The sequence below is a fragment of the Suillus discolor genome (assembly GCF_016758755.1).
Source record: "Suillus discolor strain FC423 chromosome Unknown F5147scaffold_44, whole genome shotgun sequence".
NCBI classification, from domain to species: Eukaryota; Fungi; Basidiomycota; class Agaricomycetes; order Boletales; family Suillaceae; genus Suillus; species Suillus discolor.
Window position 1 is genome coordinate 19408 of NW_024541291.1, and position 22770 is coordinate 42177.

Sequence of the window (22770 nt, forward strand, 5' to 3'; positions counted from 1 at the left end):
GCACTAAGGCCGCAGCTTGTAGTCTCGTACACTCTGAAGGGGAACTGGTTCCAACACATTTTGGTTGGATAGAGGGGCTCAGGAATATCTGGATTCTGGATAGACATGAATCGTTCATATACCGGTCGGGCACAATACTTATCGATATTGTAGACAATGTTAGTCACGTGATTCAACGCGATCAGGTGACTTATTTTGAACTGGATTATAGGCTCAACTGGGTTTATCAAATGCTTTGACGATGTCAACGACCACCCAAATTCTCTTCCATAGCCCGGCTCTGAATTCCCTCAAACGCGACCAATTGGTCAAACTATGCAAGATTCATTGTATCAAAGCTAATGGAAAGAACAAGGATCTCATCGAGCGTCTCCAGCTACACGCACAAACACTTCCGCCTGATGATCCGTTGAGCGTTGCAGCCAGGGGCGACAAAAGTGAAGATGAACAAGATACTGCGAGAGAGGAAAGCAGCAGAGCATCCGCACTGACGCGCCCGAGTGAACAATGGGAGATTGTCATGGACAGCATTGCAGAAGTTGATGAAGATACTGCGAGTACACTCAAAAACAACCAGGCGCGTAATGCCACACAAGCAGGAGAGTTTGGAACAAACGGGGGCAAAGGTATCTAGCTGACTCTCTTTTCGGGTGCTATTAAAATGAAAACATCTAATTTGCTATTCAGCTTCAAGTGTTGGTTCCTCTCTCAAAGCCATAGCCACTTCTCTTGGACTGAAACGCGGGAATGTATCTTCTGAAACAACCACGACCGCTTCATCGAAATCTTCGCTCACTTCCACACAAAGTGGCAAATCGCAGAGCACGGCTCCGACTGAGCCGGAGCCCGAAGTTCAACCTGTGCCAGGACAGAACGCTCTTGCAGGTCTCCCAGCGCCAGACAATGCCCGTCTCAGTATATCTCAGGGACCTGCAACGACTACAATCCGTCTAGTCGCCTCCAACATACCTAATAACTCGTTGTTCTCCCCGCCAAAGTTACATCCATTCAAGACATCCTTTGATCTTGTGCCCCAAACGCCTGGGGGAGCAGAAGGTGGCAGTGTATGGCCCCTCTCACCTGGAGGCGCCAAACGCGAGCGCATATACCCAGATGTTCCAACATTTTCTGCCTTTGAACCTGTAAATACTTCCGACATGGACATTGATGTCGATTTCTCCGGCACGCTCCAGTCATCCACGCCAGCGCGTTCGAAATTCAATACAGGTGCTACCCCGAAGTCTGACGAAAAGCCATCTGATGTCCCCAAAGATTTATTTTCCCCAGCACCAAGGCTTACTCGTGCTCGGGAGGAGGCGAACTCATTTCGCCCACAGCGCTCCCCAGAAAAGACAAGCGGCGAACTGGGAATACCCCGCTCTGAGCCTTTCATCTTTGGATCTCCTAATCCTCAGCACCGTCTTTCAAACACGCAATTTCGAAGTGCGGCACAAAGCGTGCTGGACGACATGAACGCGCGCCTTAGATCGGAGGGCGTCGCAAGCGTAGACTTTGATGTTTTGAGACGCCAGCAACAGACCACGTCAAAACACTCTATTACAGAGGACCTGCAGCAGGAGAAGAAAGCTAGTTCTAGTCAGCTATTCGATAAAGCGCACCAAGCACAATTCGATAAGATGGACAGCATCACGAGCCACTATGCTGCGCGACGCGGACTGCTATCTGGTGCAGAAGCTGCACCTGTTTTGGGCAAGCGAAAGACTACCGCTGGGCCCGCCTCCATCACTGAGAAGACACGTAAGTCGAGCGTTGTGGTGAAGAAGGATCGCGTTCCTTCTACCTCAAGTGTGAGGTTACGCCCAGTTCCGAAGAAGGTCGTACCAGGAGGATTTGGCGACAATGATGACGATGATGACGGCGAAGAGGAGGATGAGCAAGAGAACGATAGGCGGAAGTCTAAACGTTTTCGCATCGACCCCATCGAGGATGCAGAGTTAGAAAGGGAAGAGACAAAGAAGCTTAAGGAGCGTGAGGCCATTCGTCGGAAGCTGGATGCCAACAAAGCCAAGAGGCGGAGCAGCATGGGTAGGCCAAGTATAGGCAAGGGTGTCCGTAAGTTAGATTCTGATACTGTCCGAACAAATCATGGTTCGAATCAACTCTGCTGACTTTAACCTACAGAGACACCCAAGCAAACATCACGGTTCGGTTTCCTCTCTTCTGCAAAGAATATCGTCTCAAATGTTTGGAATCGCGGAACAACTGGGTCGAAGCCAAATACCCTCGCCGCGAAGCCCGCACCCGCACCTCAGACGAAGACGAAGACTCCAGCCCCATCTATGTCCTCCAAAGTAACCAAAGAGCCGCCAAAAGCACAGTCGATGTCCAAAAAAGCTTCGATCATCCCTGGCTCTTCGGGAGTACCGCCCGTCCCTAAAGAGTGTGTGCCATCGGTCAGTAATGACAAACGGATGCCCTCTGGGAGTTCGCTTGCACCAGTAGCTGATTCAACGTCATCCCAGATGTCGAAGTCTCCAATTCAGTTCCCTGCTCCAGGGACGTCAAGTAGGATGAGCCATAGTAGGAGTAACTCTGCTTCATCCCTCGGTGTTGCTTCGCGAACAAATAACGCACACGTATCCTCCATGGGCTCGAAGACTTCTCTCACTGGTACATTAAGAGGTGCAACCATTGGCACGGTTCGAGCTCGCACCTCTACCCTCATGGCGCCAACTGCATCATCATTAGCCAAGGCCAGCAGGCTGCCAGTGCCGTCGTTTTCCCCACTCCAGGTGAAAGACAGGGTCAACGAGAAAGGAAAAGAACAGGCAAAGGAAGCAGATGCAGTGGCACATGTGGTGAATTCCCCGATGGTCCCCCGAAGTCAGGGACGAATCTTCAGCCAGCCCTTGGCGCCGAACAGCCCTTCGTCGAAGCCTTTGGAGCCACAGCCTCGGATGTCCCTTGCAGCAGCAGCAGTTACGCTTGCCACCGCAAAGCCTCCAATTCCGCCGAAGCCGAAGGTTATGCTCGGACGGCGGCCACGTATATCTAGGGGAAAGGTGATTGCAAAGTTGGCTTCGCAACGAGAGGCCCAGCAGGCTGGCGCGAGCGCTATTCCGAGGCCACGTGTGGGTGCATCCAGCTTCCATGCGAGTGCCGGCATGCCAAGGGTACGGTCTAGCATGGGCACGAACGTCGGGCAGTCGCATGGTGTGGCGAAAGTGGGTGGGGATGTGCTTATGAGCGCAAAGAAGCGCACGAGGAGGAGCGAGTATGCGAGGAGGCGGAGTCGTGCGGATGGGGAGAAGATGGACTTGTGAGGGGGTGAGCTGCTAGATGTTTCTTTGTTTTTTACTGTCTCTTTCTATGCATTTGTGGACCATCATTCGAGTTATACAGTACTTCATCTTGTGTGTGTACTAGTTTAATCATGCAGGAGCATGGCATTGGCTAGAATATCAATGTGGGTTTCAAATACTAGTTATCAAGCAACCGTAAATAGGTATGCCAGCATTGTGCCAGCATCACAGAAAGTTAGGTGTCTATTTTCCAACCTCGGGCGCCTTCCATGACGGAAAAGGGAGGATCCAATAACGGATGACAGGCGTCCACTACGCCACCCGATCTGAGTCCGGGCGGTGACCTCACTTAATGATTTGCAACACTACGCACCTCAAGATTACTTTTCGGCTGCCATCGCGAGAGGAAATTAATGATTATCTACACGTAGGATATTAGCGATCGGAGGGGGATGAAAGAACGTCAGAGTAAAGAATTAGCAAATCGATTGCGATGCGTAAAGTAAGTGAGATGTAAGCAGAAGCTAATCATGATCCTCGTTCAGCAAAGTGTCGTATAAAGGCCATTTTAGCGAGATGAGCAAAGCGGAATGAAAGGGAAAACGTTAAAACGGACATGAGTTCTCTCAATTCGGGACCGATATGATGTGAGACGCCGTGTTCCGCTGTCGGATTCGCCGTGCTTCCACTGTGACATTCCACGCTGTCTGGGCAAGCTCGATGAAATGCGAGTTTCGTGGTCCTAAAGACAGTATGTTCTTCCATAGTCCTTGATTGAATTTGCTACGCTCTCGGAGTTGTTCGTCGTTGCACAGCGTTGCCATGATGTTAGCCATGGTGGGAGGAGCAGGGAATTCTCCTATCACCTCAGCGGGGAGGAGGCGGCAACATAGCAGGTGTGATCGTGTTTCGAGCCCAAGTCCGAAGAGGAAGAGTAGAGGGATGGAAGGAGCGTGTGGGACAAGCAGTGGGACTACGGGGAGTGTCACAAATTGCCCCTCGGCATTTTCAGCGCAATAGGGTACCGGAAAAGTAGAACCAGGTGGGCTGAGTGGAATTATTTTGGAGCGAAAACCACGGGTGAAGAGGTCGACACGAATGGGTACCAAGAGAGGCTGATAAGATGAGCCCCATTCGGTCTCTGGGATGTCAAAGACGGCGAGGACATGAGAAGGAATGTGAGCATCCTGTTTGACGCGCATGTCTAAGGTTGCCGGAATCTCGGATGCCGGCTCTAACGTCGTCTTTGCGACATTGAAACGAGAACAAAGAAGGCTGTTGCAAATGCGTCAGGGAGTGTCAACTGATGCCTGTAACGGTGGACATACTCGAGGAGATCACAGTCTTCGGCGGAGATATATTGTTTTGAAGGTAGTAAATGCGGCTGGCTACAACTCATGTCTGAAACTTGCGAGGGAGGGTGATACCCAATGTCGAGGGTGCGTGTGTAATGAAAGAATGTCAAAGAGGTTTTTGGATGATTTGTTGAAGCGTGGTATGTTCGTCAGATTCCAGACTCTAGTATTTGAATAGGGTCAGTGAATATGGCCAAAAAATTTCAAGTACATGACATATTCCGCAGCCTAGGCGGACATAGTGAGAAACCCGAAGGCTTAGACATACCGTACGTGTTTTTGAGGGTTTAAAGCACTAGGATTTAGTCGCAGTGCGATATGATACGTGACGTGGAATCAAAGATCGTCAAAGGAGTAGTCAAAGGAAAAAGATCATGGCCACTAGCCAAAGAAGGAGCAAGACTTGTGAGAATCTGAGATGAGAGCGGGAAGAAAGTGCGAAATTAAGTTGCTCACTTGACGCTCGTCCCGTTTTAGTGTGACCGATATAATCACTGACAAGCCACGAGGTTGATATGTTGTGCTTTGCAGCTGGACGTAAATTCGGGTCAACCGAATTAGGCTGGTGCTGTGTAGCAACGTTGATATTTTAAAACCATCAGGGATAATATGACTCGGACAATGGAAACTGACCGAGAGAATCGACCGGTCAACTCTGAAACGTCTTCTAATGGACCAATGGATGAAGCTTCGATGAAGTACTTAATGGAAGCTCGCCTTTCTAAGGTACTATCCAAATAAAGCAATAATTTCTGTCATAGTATTTTTGCTAAGTATTTTTGTCATAATATAAAATAATGAAAGTCGACTGAATTACATAAGTTGAGGAACATTGTAAAAGTCCTTCGCTGGCTTTTCTGAAGTTGTGACGTGTCAATTTCTCATGGAAAACACAGCCGCGGTGTCGGGCTTCTGTTCCGGCGTCACGCATTTTGTAGTATGTAAATGATAGGGGCTTTGTTCCGACTCGCACAGCTGACTTGACTCATAGACTTGTCCTTGCTCCATTTGTTCATCGATGATCATGATTATGTACTAACCAGCTATTTACGTTGTGCACGAGTCACACTTAATATCGAGTAAACAGAATCGGTACCGCTCTTTGACGGTGCTCAACCCAATGTTCAAGTTTATCATGGTGAGGTAGCTCAATTTCGGATAACTATTCTCAACACTTTTTCACCTACAAAAGTTGACTTGGTTGACATCGCTTTTGTTGCTTGTAGCGCGTCGTAAAATCAAGGGTACCTATTTGGTCAAATTGCGCAAGTGCACCCCAGAAGCTACTCCCCACGGTTCCGAATAATAGATACCACCTTGGCTGCCTGGAGCGCATCCTGGAATTTTCCTACAAGAACCTCGATGGTGCCAATTTCGTTAAATTGCGCGAGCGAGCCTTTCTTTCCATGATAAGTCCTGCGATTACTTTGGCTGTTCCAGGCGCATTGCAAATTCCCTTCGAAGCCCACCGCTAAACAAACTCGTGAAAAAAATTATTGCGGGGTGCTTCACTCACCCAGCAGGTATGACCGGTTGCAATATATAGACCTTTCGCAATCTTCTCTGCTTCCCCGATGATAGGGCCCCCACCAGTACGTACCACTGGCAAAAAGCATGCTTGACGCTTATCGACTGCTCCCTCTCTCAGCTCCTGGGAGATGCTGCCAACTTGGTTTATTATGCTTTGACAAGCCGCTAGATCGATTTCAACGTCATCTACGTTGCCAGGCAATGTCGAATCATCTCCTGGACCACAGACATACACTTCGTTATCCGGGCGCGCATATATCTCGGGAGAGGCGCTGAGAGAATGCGGAAGTAAGATTTCTGTAAATAATACGTAGGGTGATATCGTAACACCGGCCTTGGGGTGGATGGTAACGCTGTGAGCGCGGGTGGCTGCAATTGGAAGGGAAGGTATGATGGATGGCGACCATGCTCCAGCCGATAACACTACATGCGTTGCAGGGAGTGTTTTAATGCAATTGGAGTCAGACCGATCACGATAAGTGACGCCCGTGACACGACGGTTAACCTGCTCAACAGAGACAGCAGTCCCCTCTACCAATTGAACTCCTTGCTCCTTCGCGAGGTCGAGCATACTTGTGGTGAATAAATATGGGTGAACCTGTGCTGTCCCGTCTGGACCAGACATTGGGCTGTATGACGTGGTTAATTCCTCCTTGACCCAATTTAAGTCATCAGGCAGCCCTTTGGCCGCTCTGCTTTCCGGTGCCACAGCACTAGCGTCGAAACCGAGTGTCTTCTCCAAACTTTTGCGTTTACCTCCCTTGCCAACACTAGATCCACTCTCGCCAAACGCCTCCCCCTCCCCCTCCCAACTACCGCAACCAACGAATCTCCAGCCCCACCTTTCTGCACCGTTATGCTCTTCAGCGAGCTTGACGTGCTCTGGAAATGAGATATCTACGATTTCACGTGGATATGCCCATTTAGCAACCAATCCACCAGCCTTTCCAGAAGCTCCTTGCGCTACCCCGTTTGCCGAGGCTTCGAGAACTATGATATCTGTTGTCGAGGTGGAATATGATGGGTGCCTGGACAGGTAGTAAGCAACGCTGCATCCTGTTGAAGCCGATTAGAGGGATAAGCGGCTGTGGAACTAGTAGTACTACGCACCAATGATTCCACCGCCGATAATAACAATGTTACGTTGTTCTACCTTATCCATTGGTGTCCTTCTGATAGTGATGAGAAATGAGGTAAGTTCAGGTCGGCCTAGATCTATGGTGTGGACTTGGAGTGAACATTGATGCGGTTCCAACCTGCCAGTAAAGACATAATTTCTAATAGTGCTTACTATTAGTTAACACGAATGGTCGGGTTTGTCGGATATGGTTCTGATTTGTTCCCACGCATCGATATCTCCTTCTTTATCTACTACTTGTATGACTATTATATTCCATAGCTTTGGGCCCCTGTAGATGCTTGAGACGTGCAGAACGACGGGGACGTGGTGGTCGCATGATTTTCGAAGTCCGAAACGATGCCGAGCTTGCCGCATGTTCTATGCATGGTGGCTGTTCCTGCACGAGACTAGGCGAGCTTTTAATTTCTTACTCTGAGTCCATATAGTACTGTTGTACTCTGTCTTCAACCGAGTAACTAATAATGGTTCGGAGGTAGCCTCAGACAAGAAGTGCATTGGGATGGCCCACACGACTCTCGTCAACGTGACATACTCAAGAACACCACATCCTCAGGCTGATCCATTCGGCAAAGCTTCCCCGGATCTTGGTCCGAACGATAGGACGGCCTAATAGCATTTTCTCATTTGGAGATACCACCGTCCCGACTAATTTTATCAGCTCGCTCCTGGTTCTCACCTGGTTGTACCGCCTTTGACGAGTCATCGATTTGCTGCAAATTCAATGCAGGTATTGTTCGCGCATCCAGGTTCTTGCAGTTTTCCTCAACGACTAGGGCACCAAATATTGAAGTTGCTTCTTCCATATCTGATCCGCTTTCAACAGGCTCTGACATGGATTCGACTCGTTCTTGAAATAGTACCCGACCGTTCCAGTGGCTCCACATCATGCACCACTGCCGGTGCGCTCAGCGGCAAAGGCAAAATCCTTCGTTCACAGAGTGAGCGCTGGAAGACTCCTCCATCACGCCATCGGCTTCATCACCCCTTCAGTTCATAACCTGGAGTATCATTAGTCGAAGTTCAGCAGACTCAACACACCAAATCTCTCTCACTTACGCGTCCCTCATCGATATCATTTACTTACTATCATTTGATTGATTTAGACCTACTCTTATCTGCAACAATATATGTCCTCTCACATGCTCCACTTTCCCGATTTCTGAATCCTCTGCAGATCGTCGTGGTGGATATGGCTTTATGGGACACTCTCACCGGTGAAACGTTCGGAGACGTGGTTTGGTCATAATGACCGAAACAAACTCCGAGTCGTCCCTAAGCATTTCTCCTAACCGTTTGATTTAGAATCAGGGAGCCACGTTTCCGCTTGATCCTGTTGCTTGAAAACATATTTATTGTGCATCGCGCACTAAGCTCGCATTTTCCTCTCCATGACGGCGAAGAGGTGACTTTACAGACAGGACTTCTCATACGTCTAACGCGAACGAAATATATTGAGTACATGGTATATCACAACCGCGACTCTCGGCATATGCCCAGTGAAACGATACGACTTATAATGAATGAGCGGTGGTTATGAGATGCAATAAACCGCGAACCACAGCGCGATTTACATTTTTCGAGGTGTTGTTGCTCCCAGGCATACACCATCACCGGGAATATAGGTATGACAGACGTATATACAGCAGCTATATCGCTCTAATATAAATATAACATCGATTGCGTTACGATGGAACCTCCATTCCTCACGTCCAACTGTCGTCTGAATCCTTCTCCCATCGCTCATCCAAATCGTGGTCGCCAGCTGACTTTCGAAGCGCCCATAGTTCTTGCAATGCGTCATTCAGTGCTGATAGCGCTGATATCATAGCAATATCGGGATCGTCGTAATGCCCACAGTAATAGTCATACCATTTGAAGTCGAATAGAGTTGGAAATACCTCAGCTAGGAAATACGGTATGCGTGCAACTTCCGACACCTGGGAGTACCCGAGATGGAGGTTGCGAAGGGCGGTTTGCGTAGGCCAAAGCTTCTCTGTCCCGTCCGGTGCTCGAGGAATTATCGTCGATTGCGTAGCATCGACCGTCAGATGTAGGGTCTGCAGCGATCTGCACCTTGACGCCAGTGACATCATGGCGGTGAAGGTGACGCTATCTATGGCACGTCTCTTCCAGGAGGTGAGCTTCAATTCCCGAATACTCGGCCAGGCATCTGGGACATCATAGAGGAACCCATCGTCAAGGTTGAAATTTCCAACGCCGACGAATTTAACAGACGACAGTCTGTTGAACTTGAACAAGGGCCGGAATATTTCGGAGGAGAGTGGGATGATGAGCAGAGGATCAGGAATTTTCGATTCGTCGATCACATGGACCCGTTCCAAATATCCACCAGTTTGGCACGAAGTGGACAAGGATTCTATGAACGCGGTCATTTCGGCCGGGCTAGCAGATCCGCGGTACCTGATATCGATGTGTGATAGTTTTGGGGTGGTGACTTGACGAAGGAAGTGCGTGCACTGTGGCAAGGAACCATCAGAGAGATGAAGGGTTTTGAGACTGGGCAATTCAAGGGGTATACCACCCGCATCGCAGGAGGTTCCGCACAACTTGAGCTTGAGGCTTTGAAGACACCATGCTTGCTGGATATTGGCTATCGTCTGCCTCGTCAAGCACACATCGATTCCGAAGATGGCCAGTCCAATTAACTTTGGCAGCTTTCCAAGACTCGGAGGGACTGTCAAAGCCATAGTACCATCGTCTGCCGATACTGTCAGTTGGCGCAGACCGTGCGCTTCTGCGGGAAGAGTAGCAAGCAATTGCTCTGCTTCATGCGTCGGGATGTCAATTACATCAAACCGGAGCGCTTGCAATCCAAGCGAAATGAACTTCCGAAGCAGCCAGTATTTAGAGCTACATTCCAGAAGACTAAACACGGCATCGAAATGCAATTCGCAAAGGTTTGGGAAGAGTGTGGCGGGACGGGACCAAGCAAAAAGCCTTTGCAGGACATAACCACTGACATCTAGGTCCGGGATAAACGATTCACCGCGAGGTAGCTTCAGCACGTCAGTGAAGCCATGAGGGCCAACAAGCCGGCGCACTCTTGATGCGTTCTTTCTGAGGCGCTCCCACTCAATGGGAGTTGGATCTCTGGAAAAATGCTACAAATCGAAGCACGGTGAGCATTGTCCTGTCAAGACTCGAATATTGTGCTTCACTTACAACAATATGACCCAGCTCGTTCTCCGTGACTTCCCAGGTGTCTTGCGGTAGACACATGATGAGGGGTGCCAGACTTGACTGTTCAGCCCAGAGGATATTGAGGGCGGAATCCGCCAGCCTGGAGCATGTCATTGCCACGTTCACCAAGTCCGTCCCAGAGGACTTGACGTGTTGTAACACGGCATATATGATATCGTCGAATTCAAAGATACGATGCATGATTGAAAGTTGTTGTTGGTGCTCAAGTACAATACCTCTTTTATATAGCCAATCCCACATGAATCTACGGATACACAGGTCTTCCGGTGTTTTTGTTTCGGGTGAGTGTGTCCACTTATGGAGGTCATGGCGCCATTGGCTCGATCGGCAGCTCCCTTGTGAACAGTATGAGTCATAGGACATTGTTCCGCTGACACTACAGCTGTGGTCCACCACTGTCGCTAAAACAGCATCTGTTGGCTAGATGTAGAGTGCTTACAATACGGTGTTCCCTGCAGAATAACCGGAGCAAAATAAACGCAATGGTCATCCACGTCAAAACGTGCAAGCCTTACCAAGTATGTAGAGTAACTTTAGGATCAGAGCGCCGATAGCAACCATATGCTGAGCACTTTGTCTCAGCGCCAGTGCCTGATGATTGTCCTCGGCATTGCCAGCCAAAGAGGTTTATGGAGGTCTAAGCAGAGATTCGATGTCTTGACAGATGGTCACTGAAGCTCAGACCATCGAGATAGTTCACATGAAGAGAACATGGCTCGTAGTAAGACTTCAGCCACAACCAGCTGATTATTAACAAGAGCACAAAAGAGATAACTGGGACGCCCATTATTAGGGAATGGGCCTCAAAAGCATAGCTCGCTTGATTTGAGATTGCTTTCTTTATTAACCCATGGGTGCCAAACCTGAACGTTGAACGTGAACGTTGAGCCCACATTTAATACTAATAAAGAAAGTAAACATGTCAAACCAGGCACGCACTCACCGCAAAGAGCTGAACAAGCCGGGTGGGGTGCAAGACTCGAAGGAGTGTAATACCGAGACTGATTCGAGTGAATACTTACACGGAAGGAGCCTCATGAACGATTGTTGAATTGGCTGACTATGGACAAAGTTCCTAGCGATTACATAATAATATACCGGGGTTGTGCTCCCGTGGAAAAACCAACCCACTACTCAAGCTTAGCGGGAATTATCATCGACTCTCTTATGAAACTGACAGTTCACAGCTACATTTATGATGAAGGGCCAATGTTGTCGCACTCTGCTGCGACACTGGAGCTCGGACGCGACCTAGTTCATGCAGCCTCATCCAGTCTTCGATGGAGAAAACCGTCTGTCTCCTTTAACAAACGACTGTTCGGTAGGCCGTTTACAAACCAGTGGCCTGCTCTCTTATTAACTGTCAGCAGCACTGAAACACGACCGACTATATCAATTCAGCGTGAGCCCACCGCAGGTTGGTATACCGGCGCCTCAAACACATGCTCTTAAGGACTGGGGGGTTCCCCCGACTGATGAAGAAGCATTGGCAATTGAAGCCCTTGAGGAGTTTATACATTTCAAGTGGGGAGTCCCCTATGCTCGTGTTGCCCGAAAGCGCCCTGCACTGCAGGATTCACGCTCAGACATCCATGATTCACAATCGCGACAGACCGCGCGCTCTTCAACATACGAAGTGTCTCTAGAACCACCCACAAAGCAACCCAGATATCATACCGCCTCTATTTCAAACTTGATACCCCAGGTTCTTGAGAATTTGTTCAGTTTACCTTCACTCCGGCTTACGATTTGCAGCCTCATTATGTCCCAGGTCCGCATGTTGGTTTTCAGCCGTTGGACAGCGAGCACCTCAGGCCTTACAGAAAAACTCGGCCATCACTGATCGCACCGTTTGATCTCGCCTCGGCTAAGCTTTTCTTGAATAGTATTTACAAGAGGGCGGCATGGCTTATTCCTCTACGTGGCATCGTACCATGGGACGGTGCTACCTGTGCCACCATCCTGGAATTTCCGCAAGTTCCACAGGGAGATGATACTTCTCCGCTCCCCTCTGGACCTGCACCGCTATGCGACGGAACCTCAGGAATTACTTGGACTCATAATTCGATCGTGCACTTCTGGCATTTCCTGATAGCCATTCAGCAAGCTGAAAATCTTGGGTCCATCTCGATTGTCTTCCATAGCGCACTGTCGGATACCGCATCTACACTTGACAGTGCACTCGGCTTAACGTCAGGAAGTGGCAATCGGCCTGTTCAACCTGCACAAGCGAGGAGATCCGCTGATCTTTCCGATAGCTTTTCGGATAAGGTCCGTCAACTGGAAGCAATGGACTTTATCAAGGTGTATCATGATACCAAGTACTCGTTTTACCTCCGAAATATTCTGGACGCCTACAGGTACATTCCTGAAGAAACCGTATCAGACTCGGAGAGAAGAAACCAAGTAGCGGAATCAATGACGAAGATCAGACTACTAAAATTAGCACGACTCGTAATTGTCGACGACCGATTCAGAGCTGTCTTATTGTCCTGATACGCTGTGCTGAAGAGGTCATTGTCACTCCTTGCTATCTAATCCCATGCAAAGATGTTGTCTGCCGTATCATAGTCAAGTGATGATGACGCAACCGATTCACATCTACTGACATTCATACTTGGATCCTTACAGTACGTTTTCCGTGTCCAGTGTTGATCACGAAGTGCTGATATTCTTGCTACAGGTTTGTATTGCATACGGTTACGTGCCAGTCTGCAGAGGTCTGCCGGACAACAGCCTTCAATCGGCATGACATGTTGGGCCAGGGCTATGAAAAATGGTCAAGGGGTTGATTATCTATGCAACCGAAGTCTCCCACAGTTCTCAGCGTTCACCGTGTTATCAAATGACACCTGTCATCAACGTTTTTCTCATGCGGTGTCAGCCCTCCACATCCTGATTTGAGACCCTGTACCCTCGGATCTGTGGCGAATACTCGATGGATTAGGTGAATGGGTCTGCTTGAATCCAAATGTTGATGGCTTCTTACCGTTACTTTTGGACCCAAACATCATTATCAACTAGCTTTTCTTACTCTGTCTCACTCACATACATCGTCCCATCAATACCACAATGGATGGTACAAAGGACGTGGATATTTGATGGAATTGAGGAGTAAAAAAATACGCATCGGTCAACACCATCCTGTAGTCTACGTTCTATGGCGTTATACACACCTGCTCCTCCTTGCTTGTTATGTAACTCAGAACACCTAGATCTTACGATCAACGGACAGGGTCTTGACCCTGCTGATACATTTGCTGAAACTGAAATAGTCAACCAAAACCAATTTTGCTATTGGTTTCCTAGTATGATCCCAGTAGTGAAGCAACCAGTCTGCCTGCCCAAATCTTTTTCTCTTTTGAATTCGACTTCTGAATACCATTTTATAAGTATCCCAGTAATTTCCCTGCTCCCCGTAAGTGTCCCTCCAGTGATGTCAATCGCATGGAACATCTCCCGCTCTACACATTACCGCTGGTTGATACCCGTATGCGCTCCTGGAAAGCAATTGAAGTCATGGAGGTTCCTTCGTCGGAGCTGGCTACAAGCTTGGCGTGAAATTTTCTAACGTTAAAGATAAGGCGTGGTCCCAGCACAAACATTTGCATGACCAAGAAAATTTGACGAAGACCACCATATGTCTCGGCTTCCACAAATGAGGCCTACATAAATGATGAACAATAGCAATAGTCGTCAGTGACAGAACGGCGTACCAGGAGGCTCAGACAAGAAACAGTAAAAAAACTAGCACGTGCAGAACTTCAGCAAGAAAGGTGACCGCAATGAAATTACTAGCTCACCTTGCAAAGTAAATTAGGTGAGTTTGTATCAACACCGTGAAGCTATCCTTGATGATCCCTCTTCCCGCCGGCATTTGTCGCAGTTCACGGAAGTGTTTCACCGCAATCCAGACTGCAAGACACAGTGCGAGAATCTCCCATGCAGCGGTGAGTGTCCAAATCATTGCTATCAGAAGCGCGACGTCTTCCTCCAAAATAATAATGCACTGATAAGTGCCAAAAAGAACGGTTTCCCCTGGAATGTTTCCAATGAGCCTAGTGTATCAAAGTCATTCGTCCATGATTACCCCCTGAAATATGTTTTAGTGCCACTATCGCGATCACCACGCAGGCAATGGTGATAGCCATAAATATGACAACAAGAAAGGTAAGTATCTTGTTCGATCGCTGATACATTGCATGTAGCCGAGTGATCATGATGACTTGCACAATGTTTGAGTCACTGAGACTATATAATACCGAAGTAGCTCACCGCTCACCGCGCAATTTATGACCACAATCATCACAAGCCGTGTGAGGAAGAAAATTCTGCCTGAAAACCATAGTTAGTGTGCGTCTTGAAGGGCAAAATGATCCAACAAAACTCACAGCTATTGGAGGAGTTATTGAATTCAATCAACACTCCGGTCAAGAATCTCACTCACCCCTACATAGACGTCCAATCAGTTTGAATGGGGGTGGCAGGTGTTAGAGCGGAATACTTACTGTATTTGTCACCGAGATCGATGGAATATTTTCTATATGCCACCGGTCAGAAGAAACAAGGGCAGTGCATGCGGGGAGGCATACGCAGCAAGTTTATTCTAATTGTAAAAAGAGATGGCTCGTCAGCGCAGCACCAACTCGTTGAATTTCACGTACACAATATATGGTATTTCAATATAGCGCACCTAGAACATTTAAGTCAGCTTAAGGTGTCAATTGCACTTATAACATAAGCTACAGACGATGAGATATAAAATAGTCATGAGGGACCAGCGTTGCTTCTGCGCCGAATTAATTATTGCGACCTTCTGATATGGGTTTCTGCTTACCCAGACCAGTTCAACCTATAACGCCGTTCTAAGCAAGATGGCTGCTCCGGTGATAGAATAAACCCACCTCTTGCCCAGATGTAAGGGCTGGAAATATCATAAGTATATAAGTGGTCCTTCAGGCAGATTTGACACTCTCTTGCTCACCCCAGTCATATATCGCAATAGCAGAGAAGGCAACTGCAGGATCACAGTGAATGTTTAATCAGCAGCAGCATCAAAATGGCGCTTCACGAACCTATCCAATAGCTCAAGAAAAAATTCGAACTGATGAGCGACCACCGACTTGAACTATTATCATCTGAGACTAGGGTCATATTCGAGGGATGGGTATCAGTGGCGGATGTAAACGGACGATGTTCATGTTATAATAACCGTTGTTAGGTCCAGCGCCTTTATCGCTAAGGTAGTAAGCATGATAGGAACGTACTATGAATATCCGTTTCTGTGTTGATTGAGTAGAATGCACTGATCCATGTCATATAGACATCAATATATCAAACGGAACAGCTGTAGCACACCTATGGTGCGTTATCGCTGCAAGTGTGGGTAATGTATCCTCTGGTGTCTGCGTCAATAGTAAGGCATTACCGAGATGCCATTTATGCTCTTACATTATGTGCCAGCCACCTTAACGCTGCGAACGGTCACTAGGCCATCCATAGTCTGCCGGCAGGACAGGTGATATCGTCCCGCGGCTTATCATGCCCAGCTTTGACCTCCATCACCGCAGCACCTTCCCTCCCACGCACATCGCCTTATAACTGTCTAGTGCCATTACTAACCACACAGTCCGCAGCAACTGGCAGTCGCTACTACCTACTCCTTGCTGTTACACCGCTCACCTTCGTCACCGGCTTGACGTGCTCGAACAGTTGGCGCATTTTCATACATTCCCACCACTTCTTGGCAGTATGTGGGATCGTTTATAATCGATGATCCATGTAGAGTTGATGTAGAGTGGGGAGTATGGAAGGAAACTGGTCCTCAATTGATCTGGCAACTTTCGAGTTTTGAACTTCGACATGCAACAGCGTAATTCTGCGGGTCGAATACGAGTACTGCGGATAATCCCAACCTTGGCACCGATTGCATTCCAGAAAAAACAAGCGATCCCTGAGACAAACACTGAGCACTGTGCCTAGGGATGCGTTGGATGAGCGTTGGATGCTGAGCCACAACCGAGGAGCAGAAATCTTGGCAGAAGCTTTAGAAGCATTGAAGATTCTCGAAACTTTTACTATGGATGAGCTCGAACAACCAAGAAGAAGGATGTATAATACGTGCAATTGCTCCTTCTATCGTGCACCATCATGATGCAAGCTGCGCTACTAACCAGGTTGCGAAGTGCAATATAGTATCACGTGACCAATGAAGTTCTCAGGCTTTACGAGCTTCACACCTTGTGCACATGCCCTGGATGTCGACGATCATCGATCATCACCGGCACCGACTAGCAGCATCAGATAATTATCCAATACTTATGAAGGTTTTTCGTATCATGAAAACCACATGCGGTCAATAACTCAATACAGAAATCGTAGTATCGCGACCAACCGTCATGCGCACGCAGATTCAGACGTTTTTATCCATTTTCGTCTTTTCACTGAGATTTCTACGCGCTTTGTCCCCATACTACGATACATGCAAATCGAATACAAGGTGCAAGACCTCCGTATCCTCCTCCCTCTCGAGCCCGCGTCGACTGTGGTGGACACTGATTTTGCTCTTGCGACATTACGGACATCCGAGAACAAACAATAATATCGCATAGCACGTTAGGTGCGGAAACGAGTTCAGGAGCAGGTAAGAGCTGACTCGTATCGATTTATTGTCTTGATGTGAATGATTGGTGGCAGAAATATCATGAGCATATTTTGAACCTAGGGCTTATCGACTGCCCGCATCTACTCACCCAAAGTTTTGGATTGTGATTTCTGTAACTCGTGGTTCTTTCATTGTGAATGGCGCCGAATAGCCAAGTGTCCCAAATGCGATGCGCATTCTCTGCATTCCTGACGGAGTTGTTCCGTGGTTACTGGAACTCAACCTACCCTTTCGATTGGAGTCATGTCTGCTGAATTTGTCAATGATGCGGCGCAACCTGCATGGCATTGCCAAGTCTGGACATGTGACTGCTGTACACCAAGGACCGCTGATATGGTTTGCTGTTGTCCACGCTGCGATAATTTCTCATGCATGATTAATGGTTGTTCCGAATGTAGAAGCTCGGGCCTTTGTGACGGCTGCGCTGGGCCGCTGGAGAAGCATCAGAAATGTAACAGATGCCAAACCTATGTCAGTGTTATCTCCATATGCAACAGCTGTATACATTCAGACTCGTGAAGAGTGATAATCGTACAACTTGCGAAAAATTTCTCCGCGTATGTACCAATGATACGTTGGTTTGCGGTCCATGTTCTTGATCGTTGACTTGCAAGTAGTATGAGTAAATATTTAGCACTTCACTAATTGTCTGCAGCTGCAGTATTTTCTTATGTAACTGTTCAGTAGATAGATATTAATTAATGTGTAACACGTAACGTTATCGTAATCTCAAGTTGTCACAATCGTCCATGTTCTCAGACGTCATAGTACAGTAAGTACCACCGCGGGACTCCTAGCCACGAATCTTGTGGTAGGGAAGCGATGCTCTTCAATAAAGATCACATTCTCATCCTAATGTGTACGTACGAGAATCCTCAGCATGAGGTCTTGTTTTTGGGGACCTAGCAACCTGACACACCCCGTGTAAGCCTCATCTCCGACCGTACAAACTAACAAGCCGATGGCGAGGTGAGTAATCACTGGAATTTCGATTTACATCATGAGCAGTATTACTACATGTCTGAAACCATTTACAGCCGTAAAATGCGGCTTTTTAGGCGCTGGCTGCACTTGAGCCCTTGACTGCTAAAATGGACTTAGACACTGATCAGGAGGAAGCTCCTCTTCTCAGGAAATCACCGGGGACAGCCACTATGTATGCCCTCCCAGGCTTGACAACAAGGATCATACCGTAAACGGTCCTGCGTTACCGGTGAGAGATTATGATGACACGAGGGGGCCACGCTGCAGCCTTCTCTTCCCCACAGGCGCTCTCCTGTGTTATCGAATGGTACATAAACACACGTTCCGTGTCTGTTGTTTCTCTGCGATCGATCACCGACTTCAAAACCACCTTTTCCTTGTCCAGATTATCACATTTTGCATATATGCATGACCCATCGTCAGCGTTCACCGCTGAAGACCAACAACGCCACCCGTACATTTCATCCGTTCTCGAACCCAGCACGCAGAAAGTGGTCGCCACTGCTGGCGTCCGAATATACTATGCGCCTTTCAACAATCCTCATCTAAACTGGAGCTACTCTAAGCTCAAAGGAATCTTGGTCTTCGGACGTGACCGAGACACACACCATGGCACGTCTCCTCCGAAGCGAGGCGGTCATGGTGTGCGTCTCAAGGAGAAATACTGGTTCCGTCTCGTTGACATGAAGACCGACCGTGTGGTTTGGACATTTTCCATCCCCGAGGTCTTCGAGTACACGAAAGACAAGCCTTTCTTTCACTATTTCTCCGGAACGGTACGTCCGTTACCTTTTACCTCATTGCAAATAAACTGAATTCTGCGTCAGAGTCGCATGTTCGGACTTTGCTTCGACGAAGACGAAGAAGCAAGCGTCTTCTACAAAAAAGTCTCGGATCGGACGCGGCATCATTGTGAGCTTCAATGCTCGCCCGTGTTGCCATGCCATAACACGTGTTTTAGTCTTCCAACCCTTCCTCTTCAAATCCAGCAAGGACAAGAAAGAAAAAAAGAAGGCACCCAAATCTTCTTCAGTGAGCCCTCGGATAATCTCCAGCCCCGCGCCCCACTCCTTTGTCCATGTGGCCCATGTCGGAATCACCACTAGGGGCATCATTGAATCTTCCAAGAATATCAAACCCGCCTGGTCGACGCTGATGGCAGACCTTCAGGGTCGTGGGGTGGCACCTGAGATCGTCAAAGACGACAAGGATTTTGTGGAAGGGTTTATTGCGGGTGCTAAGGCAATGACGGATAAACCAACGGCTGTGCAGCTCCAACGTTAGTCCTAGTGCTCCCGTTTCTGGAAGTTATCTTGCTGATGCCGGACCTGTGTAACAGCTCCAACTTCCCCAGTGCCACCCGAAAAGCGCAAAATCCGAAGAAAAGCTGTTACCATTTTGTAATGCGCCCTTCCGTTCCGTTGTCACACTTATCTCTTGGCAATCCTTGGTCTTTCCTATGGTACTTTTGACTCACTAATACATTTGCTTGTGATTCTTGAATGATGTCTATGCATTATTTCTTGTCATCGACCACATATTATTGGCACTGTGTAGCAGTAAACATAACAACACGAATTCTTATGTATGGTAATATCTCTAAGTCTATGCAGTCTGTTATCAAGTCAGGCGAGGTGGCCGCCGCGACAGATAATGACTCACCTATGAGTGAAATGAGCGTGGTGTAGGTGGCGCAGCCATGAAAATCAGAAGCGCGTCAGATCGCGGCCGAAAATCCCTACATTATGTATTAGCACCATAATATCACCGGAGTACACGGACAAGAACATACAATTTAGGAACCTGTACAAGGATAAGATGAGATCGCGGAATATCAATCGGAATGACGCAAAACTCACCAATATGTAGGCACTAGAATTCTAAGCAGTATACATCAGACGCTCCATAATCAACTGCGAAAATGGAACCACGTACTTGTTCCTGATGCTAAGAGTCATAGTGAAATACGCCGAACGCCATAGGAGCCACGCTACACGTCCGGTCTCCTTAGTCTTGACAGTTTCGGCGCTTGATCGATCATAGATTGCTTTCCTGTAGAGCCGAATCAGAAATATTCACCTTCTGATGGACCGCCACACACCAGTCCCCCAGGTAAGCTAAGCTTCCCTGGTTTTGGAATTCAAAGGGTTTTGTGTGCTCCTGATCTTTGACAATTTTGTTAAGCTTCTGCGCCAGGTATTTGCCTTTCTGATTCGCGACTGTAAATAGGCGTTATCAGGATGAGAAGCCCGCAGCCCATGAGCGCCAAATAGGGTTATGGGCAAACAGACCTTGTGCTGTGGCGGGATGGAGCTGTCCTTTGATGTTCGCAGCGTCACCGATAGCCCAGACATCTGGATCTGCGTGGCCTTCTTTTGTTATGACGTTAAGGTTTTGGTCAGTGAAAAGGCTAGGGACAATCACATGTGTCAGCTTCACTTCGCGGCTGATCAAGAATGGCTGCGGACCCTTGTGTCTTATCATGTTTCTCAAGAGAATCAATCGACTGGATAAGCGGATTAGGAGCCAATCCAGTACTCCAAACAAGGAGACCAAATGGAACTATAGTAGCCGTAGTGAGCAAAAGTTTGAACTAAACAATTAGTAGCGTTGACCACGGACCTTCTCCTTGTTCTTTAACGAACATGCGGTCCTGTATGATAATCAGCGTCGAAATTTGGGATAACTGCACCGCGTTATTCGAACCTTCTCGACACGCTCCACATGATGTCTTGTTTTAATGCTAATACCGTCTCTCCGGAACTTGTTCTCCGCATATCTATCGGTTCAAAGCTTGTCAGTGATAGCGGAGAAAAACAAAGGCTACCTACATTCCCAGGGACTTGTCAAAATTACCGAGGATGTTTGGCGCTACGTCGTAAAGTGTGATTTTGGCCATACGTGCGAGTGTCGGATAGTGTCTCTGAATCTCAGCATGCAGCAAATCGTGCAACTCTGCTGAGAACTCGACACCCGTGGGTCCACCACCTATAGAGTGTTGTATCACCATAAAGGATCAAATGTCATCAGAAACCGGATGCTTACCGACAATGCAGAAATTGAGCAAGTTTCGGCGTTGGACGTCAGAGAGGACAGGCTGATTGGCCTGCTCGAAACCTATGTAGGGTAAGCAATGTCTATGACAACTAGTAAGTACACTTACAATCTATAATGCGCGTCCTAATTGCTCGAGCGTCTCGCACGTCTTTCAGGAAATGTGCGTGCTCCTTGACGCCAGGTACGTTGAATGCTATCATCAATTTTATCAGAATGATACGTATCATGACACGATTCACGTACTTTGCGAGTAAGCACCGACAGCTATCACTAACTTGTCGTAACGTAACTTGAACGCATTGCCCGTACCCGGGTCCGAAGTGTCTTTTGCGGTTGTCCCCGCAAGAGGGGCAGAGGTGGATCCTTCATATTCCAAAGGAGCCGTGGCAGGCGTCTGTAATATGCTGTTTAGTGCACCATGACCATAGGCTTTGGAACGAGTACATACGCATTTCAGGGTCTTTTGCTTGAAGTCTGAACAAACAAAAATCAGATCCCCACGACGGTCAAAGAAAGCGTAGACAGACCGATTGTATCACACCAGGCCTGGTAACAAACCTAGAAGTCAACCATGTATTAGTTCTCGGTGGCATGCGAACCAATACATCTCTAGATCCGACTTACTACTTGTGGAGAAAACTTCCGTACCTGACATTCATATTAATGGGAAGACATGTCACAAAAGTATGATGACATACCGGTTCGACTGCACAGCGGAATTCGAGGGTACCGACAGCACAGCTGGCGAGCAAAGGTGTAAAATTGAAAGCATTGGTTGGTGAAACCATCGTGACATCTGCAAACGGGGGCCATCAACACCACGTTCCCGCGAACGCAGCCAGAGACTAACTCCAACGCTTCTTATCAATAGCTCTTAAAATCTCATAGCCTCCCCAGCCTGAACCCAATATGACCAGACGTTGTTTGCTTCGTGGCGCAGACGAAGTAAAAGTTCGTGCTGCGGAGACCGACGATTTCGCCGGGCGAGGTTGCACACGACCACATGCAACACTCAAGCGCGCCTTGAACATGGTCTGGAGGAAGCGAAGACTGGAATTTCCTGTTCTTGAGCGACTAGTAGCTTTTAAATAGTTATCGGTGGTGGATTAGATAATGGCAGCTTGGGTAGTGGTGTCATTAAACTGGAGCCATATTTTTCAATCGGGTCATGTCGGGAGGAATTGGCGCCCTATTATCTGCGTCATTTAATCACCGAAACGCATAACTACAAGGGTCAGCATATGCTTAGTGCTAGTAGTAGTTCTGGTGTATCTGCCTGGCAACCTCAGACATCATGCGACTAGAAGCTGTACTAAGGACATAGCCACAGCCAAACGTGGCACGTATATAGACTCCTTGATGTGACGTCACGCGCCTTACAGGGGCTTGACTCGGTACCCAGTCAGTATCAGAGAACTGGAAACTCCAAGTTTTTATGAGAAGAAGATATAGGAAAGTATCGAAATATACAATATATGATCATGTAAAATATTCACTACAATCAGCTGCATAATCGCCAGCAAAAATCAACTGATTTTGATTAATAATTAGGTA

The 22770-nt window shown here is 47.8% G+C and overlaps 8 protein-coding genes across 8 annotated transcripts; 3 read left to right on the forward strand and 5 right to left on the reverse strand.

Moving 5' to 3' along the window:
• Positions 1–234: 234 nt before the first annotated feature.
• On the forward strand, positions 235–3432 carry F5147DRAFT_705642 (uncharacterized protein). Its single transcript, XM_041437950.1, has 3 exons — positions 235–626; positions 688–2073; positions 2143–3432. Exons 1-3 carry the CDS (start codon positions 242–244, stop codon positions 3282–3284), a joined length of 2913 nt encoding a protein of 970 aa, XP_041290474.1. The 5' UTR covers positions 235–241; the 3' UTR covers positions 3285–3432.
• Positions 3433–3889: 457 nt separating this feature from the next.
• On the reverse strand, positions 3890–4662 carry F5147DRAFT_580396 (uncharacterized protein; the record flags this gene model as incomplete). Its single annotated transcript, XM_041431540.1, has 2 exons — positions 3890–4538; positions 4592–4662. 2 exons carry the CDS (start codon positions 4660–4662, stop codon positions 3890–3892), a joined length of 720 nt encoding a protein of 239 aa, XP_041290475.1.
• A 1095-nt stretch (positions 4663–5757) lies between these two features.
• On the reverse strand, positions 5758–7471 carry F5147DRAFT_705647 (FAD dependent oxidoreductase). Its single transcript, XM_041437951.1, has 3 exons — positions 7259–7471; positions 6135–7204; positions 5758–6074 (listed from the first exon to the last, which is right to left on the reverse strand). Exons 1-3 carry the CDS (start codon positions 7308–7310, stop codon positions 5967–5969), a joined length of 1230 nt encoding a protein of 409 aa, XP_041290476.1. The 5' UTR covers positions 7311–7471; the 3' UTR covers positions 5758–5966.
• Positions 7472–8992: 1521 nt separating this feature from the next.
• Positions 8993–10691, reverse strand: F5147DRAFT_775931 (uncharacterized protein; the record flags this gene model as incomplete). The annotated part of the gene is made up of 2 exons (XM_041441794.1): positions 8993–10411; positions 10473–10691. 2 exons carry the CDS (start codon positions 10689–10691, stop codon positions 8993–8995), a joined length of 1638 nt encoding a protein of 545 aa, XP_041290477.1.
• Positions 10692–11638: 947 nt separating this feature from the next.
• F5147DRAFT_278033 (uncharacterized protein) lies at positions 11639–13026 on the forward strand. Its single transcript, XM_041428999.1, has 3 exons — positions 11639–11832; positions 11882–12216; positions 12267–13026. Exons 1-3 carry the CDS (start codon positions 11679–11681, stop codon positions 13005–13007), a joined length of 1230 nt encoding a protein of 409 aa, XP_041290478.1. The 5' UTR covers positions 11639–11678; the 3' UTR covers positions 13008–13026.
• An 800-nt stretch (positions 13027–13826) lies between these two features.
• Positions 13827–15665, reverse strand: F5147DRAFT_838502 (uncharacterized protein; the record flags this gene model as incomplete). Its single annotated transcript, XM_041444162.1, has 9 exons — positions 13827–14176; positions 14228–14258; positions 14315–14569; positions 15176–15204; positions 15262–15300; positions 15349–15363; positions 15416–15435; positions 15496–15528; positions 15587–15665. 9 exons carry the CDS (start codon positions 15663–15665, stop codon positions 13976–13978), a joined length of 702 nt encoding a protein of 233 aa, XP_041290479.1. The 3' UTR covers positions 13827–13975.
• A 2898-nt stretch (positions 15666–18563) lies between these two features.
• Positions 18564–19563, forward strand: F5147DRAFT_654706 (uncharacterized protein; the record flags this gene model as incomplete). The annotated part of the gene is made up of 4 exons (XM_041433903.1): positions 18564–18935; positions 18987–19071; positions 19121–19438; positions 19499–19563. 4 exons carry the CDS (start codon positions 18564–18566, stop codon positions 19561–19563), a joined length of 840 nt encoding a protein of 279 aa, XP_041290480.1.
• A 115-nt stretch (positions 19564–19678) lies between these two features.
• Positions 19679–22507, reverse strand: F5147DRAFT_705674 (FAD/NAD(P)-binding domain-containing protein). The gene is made up of 18 exons (XM_041437952.1): positions 22067–22507; positions 21915–22012; positions 21841–21864; positions 21744–21774; positions 21665–21690; positions 21460–21610; positions 21323–21409; positions 21205–21276; positions 20991–21147; positions 20866–20938; positions 20782–20812; positions 20628–20721; positions 20451–20569; positions 20261–20378; positions 20095–20211; positions 20019–20039; positions 19952–19962; positions 19679–19897 (listed from the first exon to the last, which is right to left on the reverse strand). Exons 1-18 carry the CDS (start codon positions 22245–22247, stop codon positions 19866–19868), a joined length of 1443 nt encoding a protein of 480 aa, XP_041290481.1. The 5' UTR covers positions 22248–22507; the 3' UTR covers positions 19679–19865.
• Between the last annotated feature and the right edge of the window lie 263 nt (positions 22508–22770).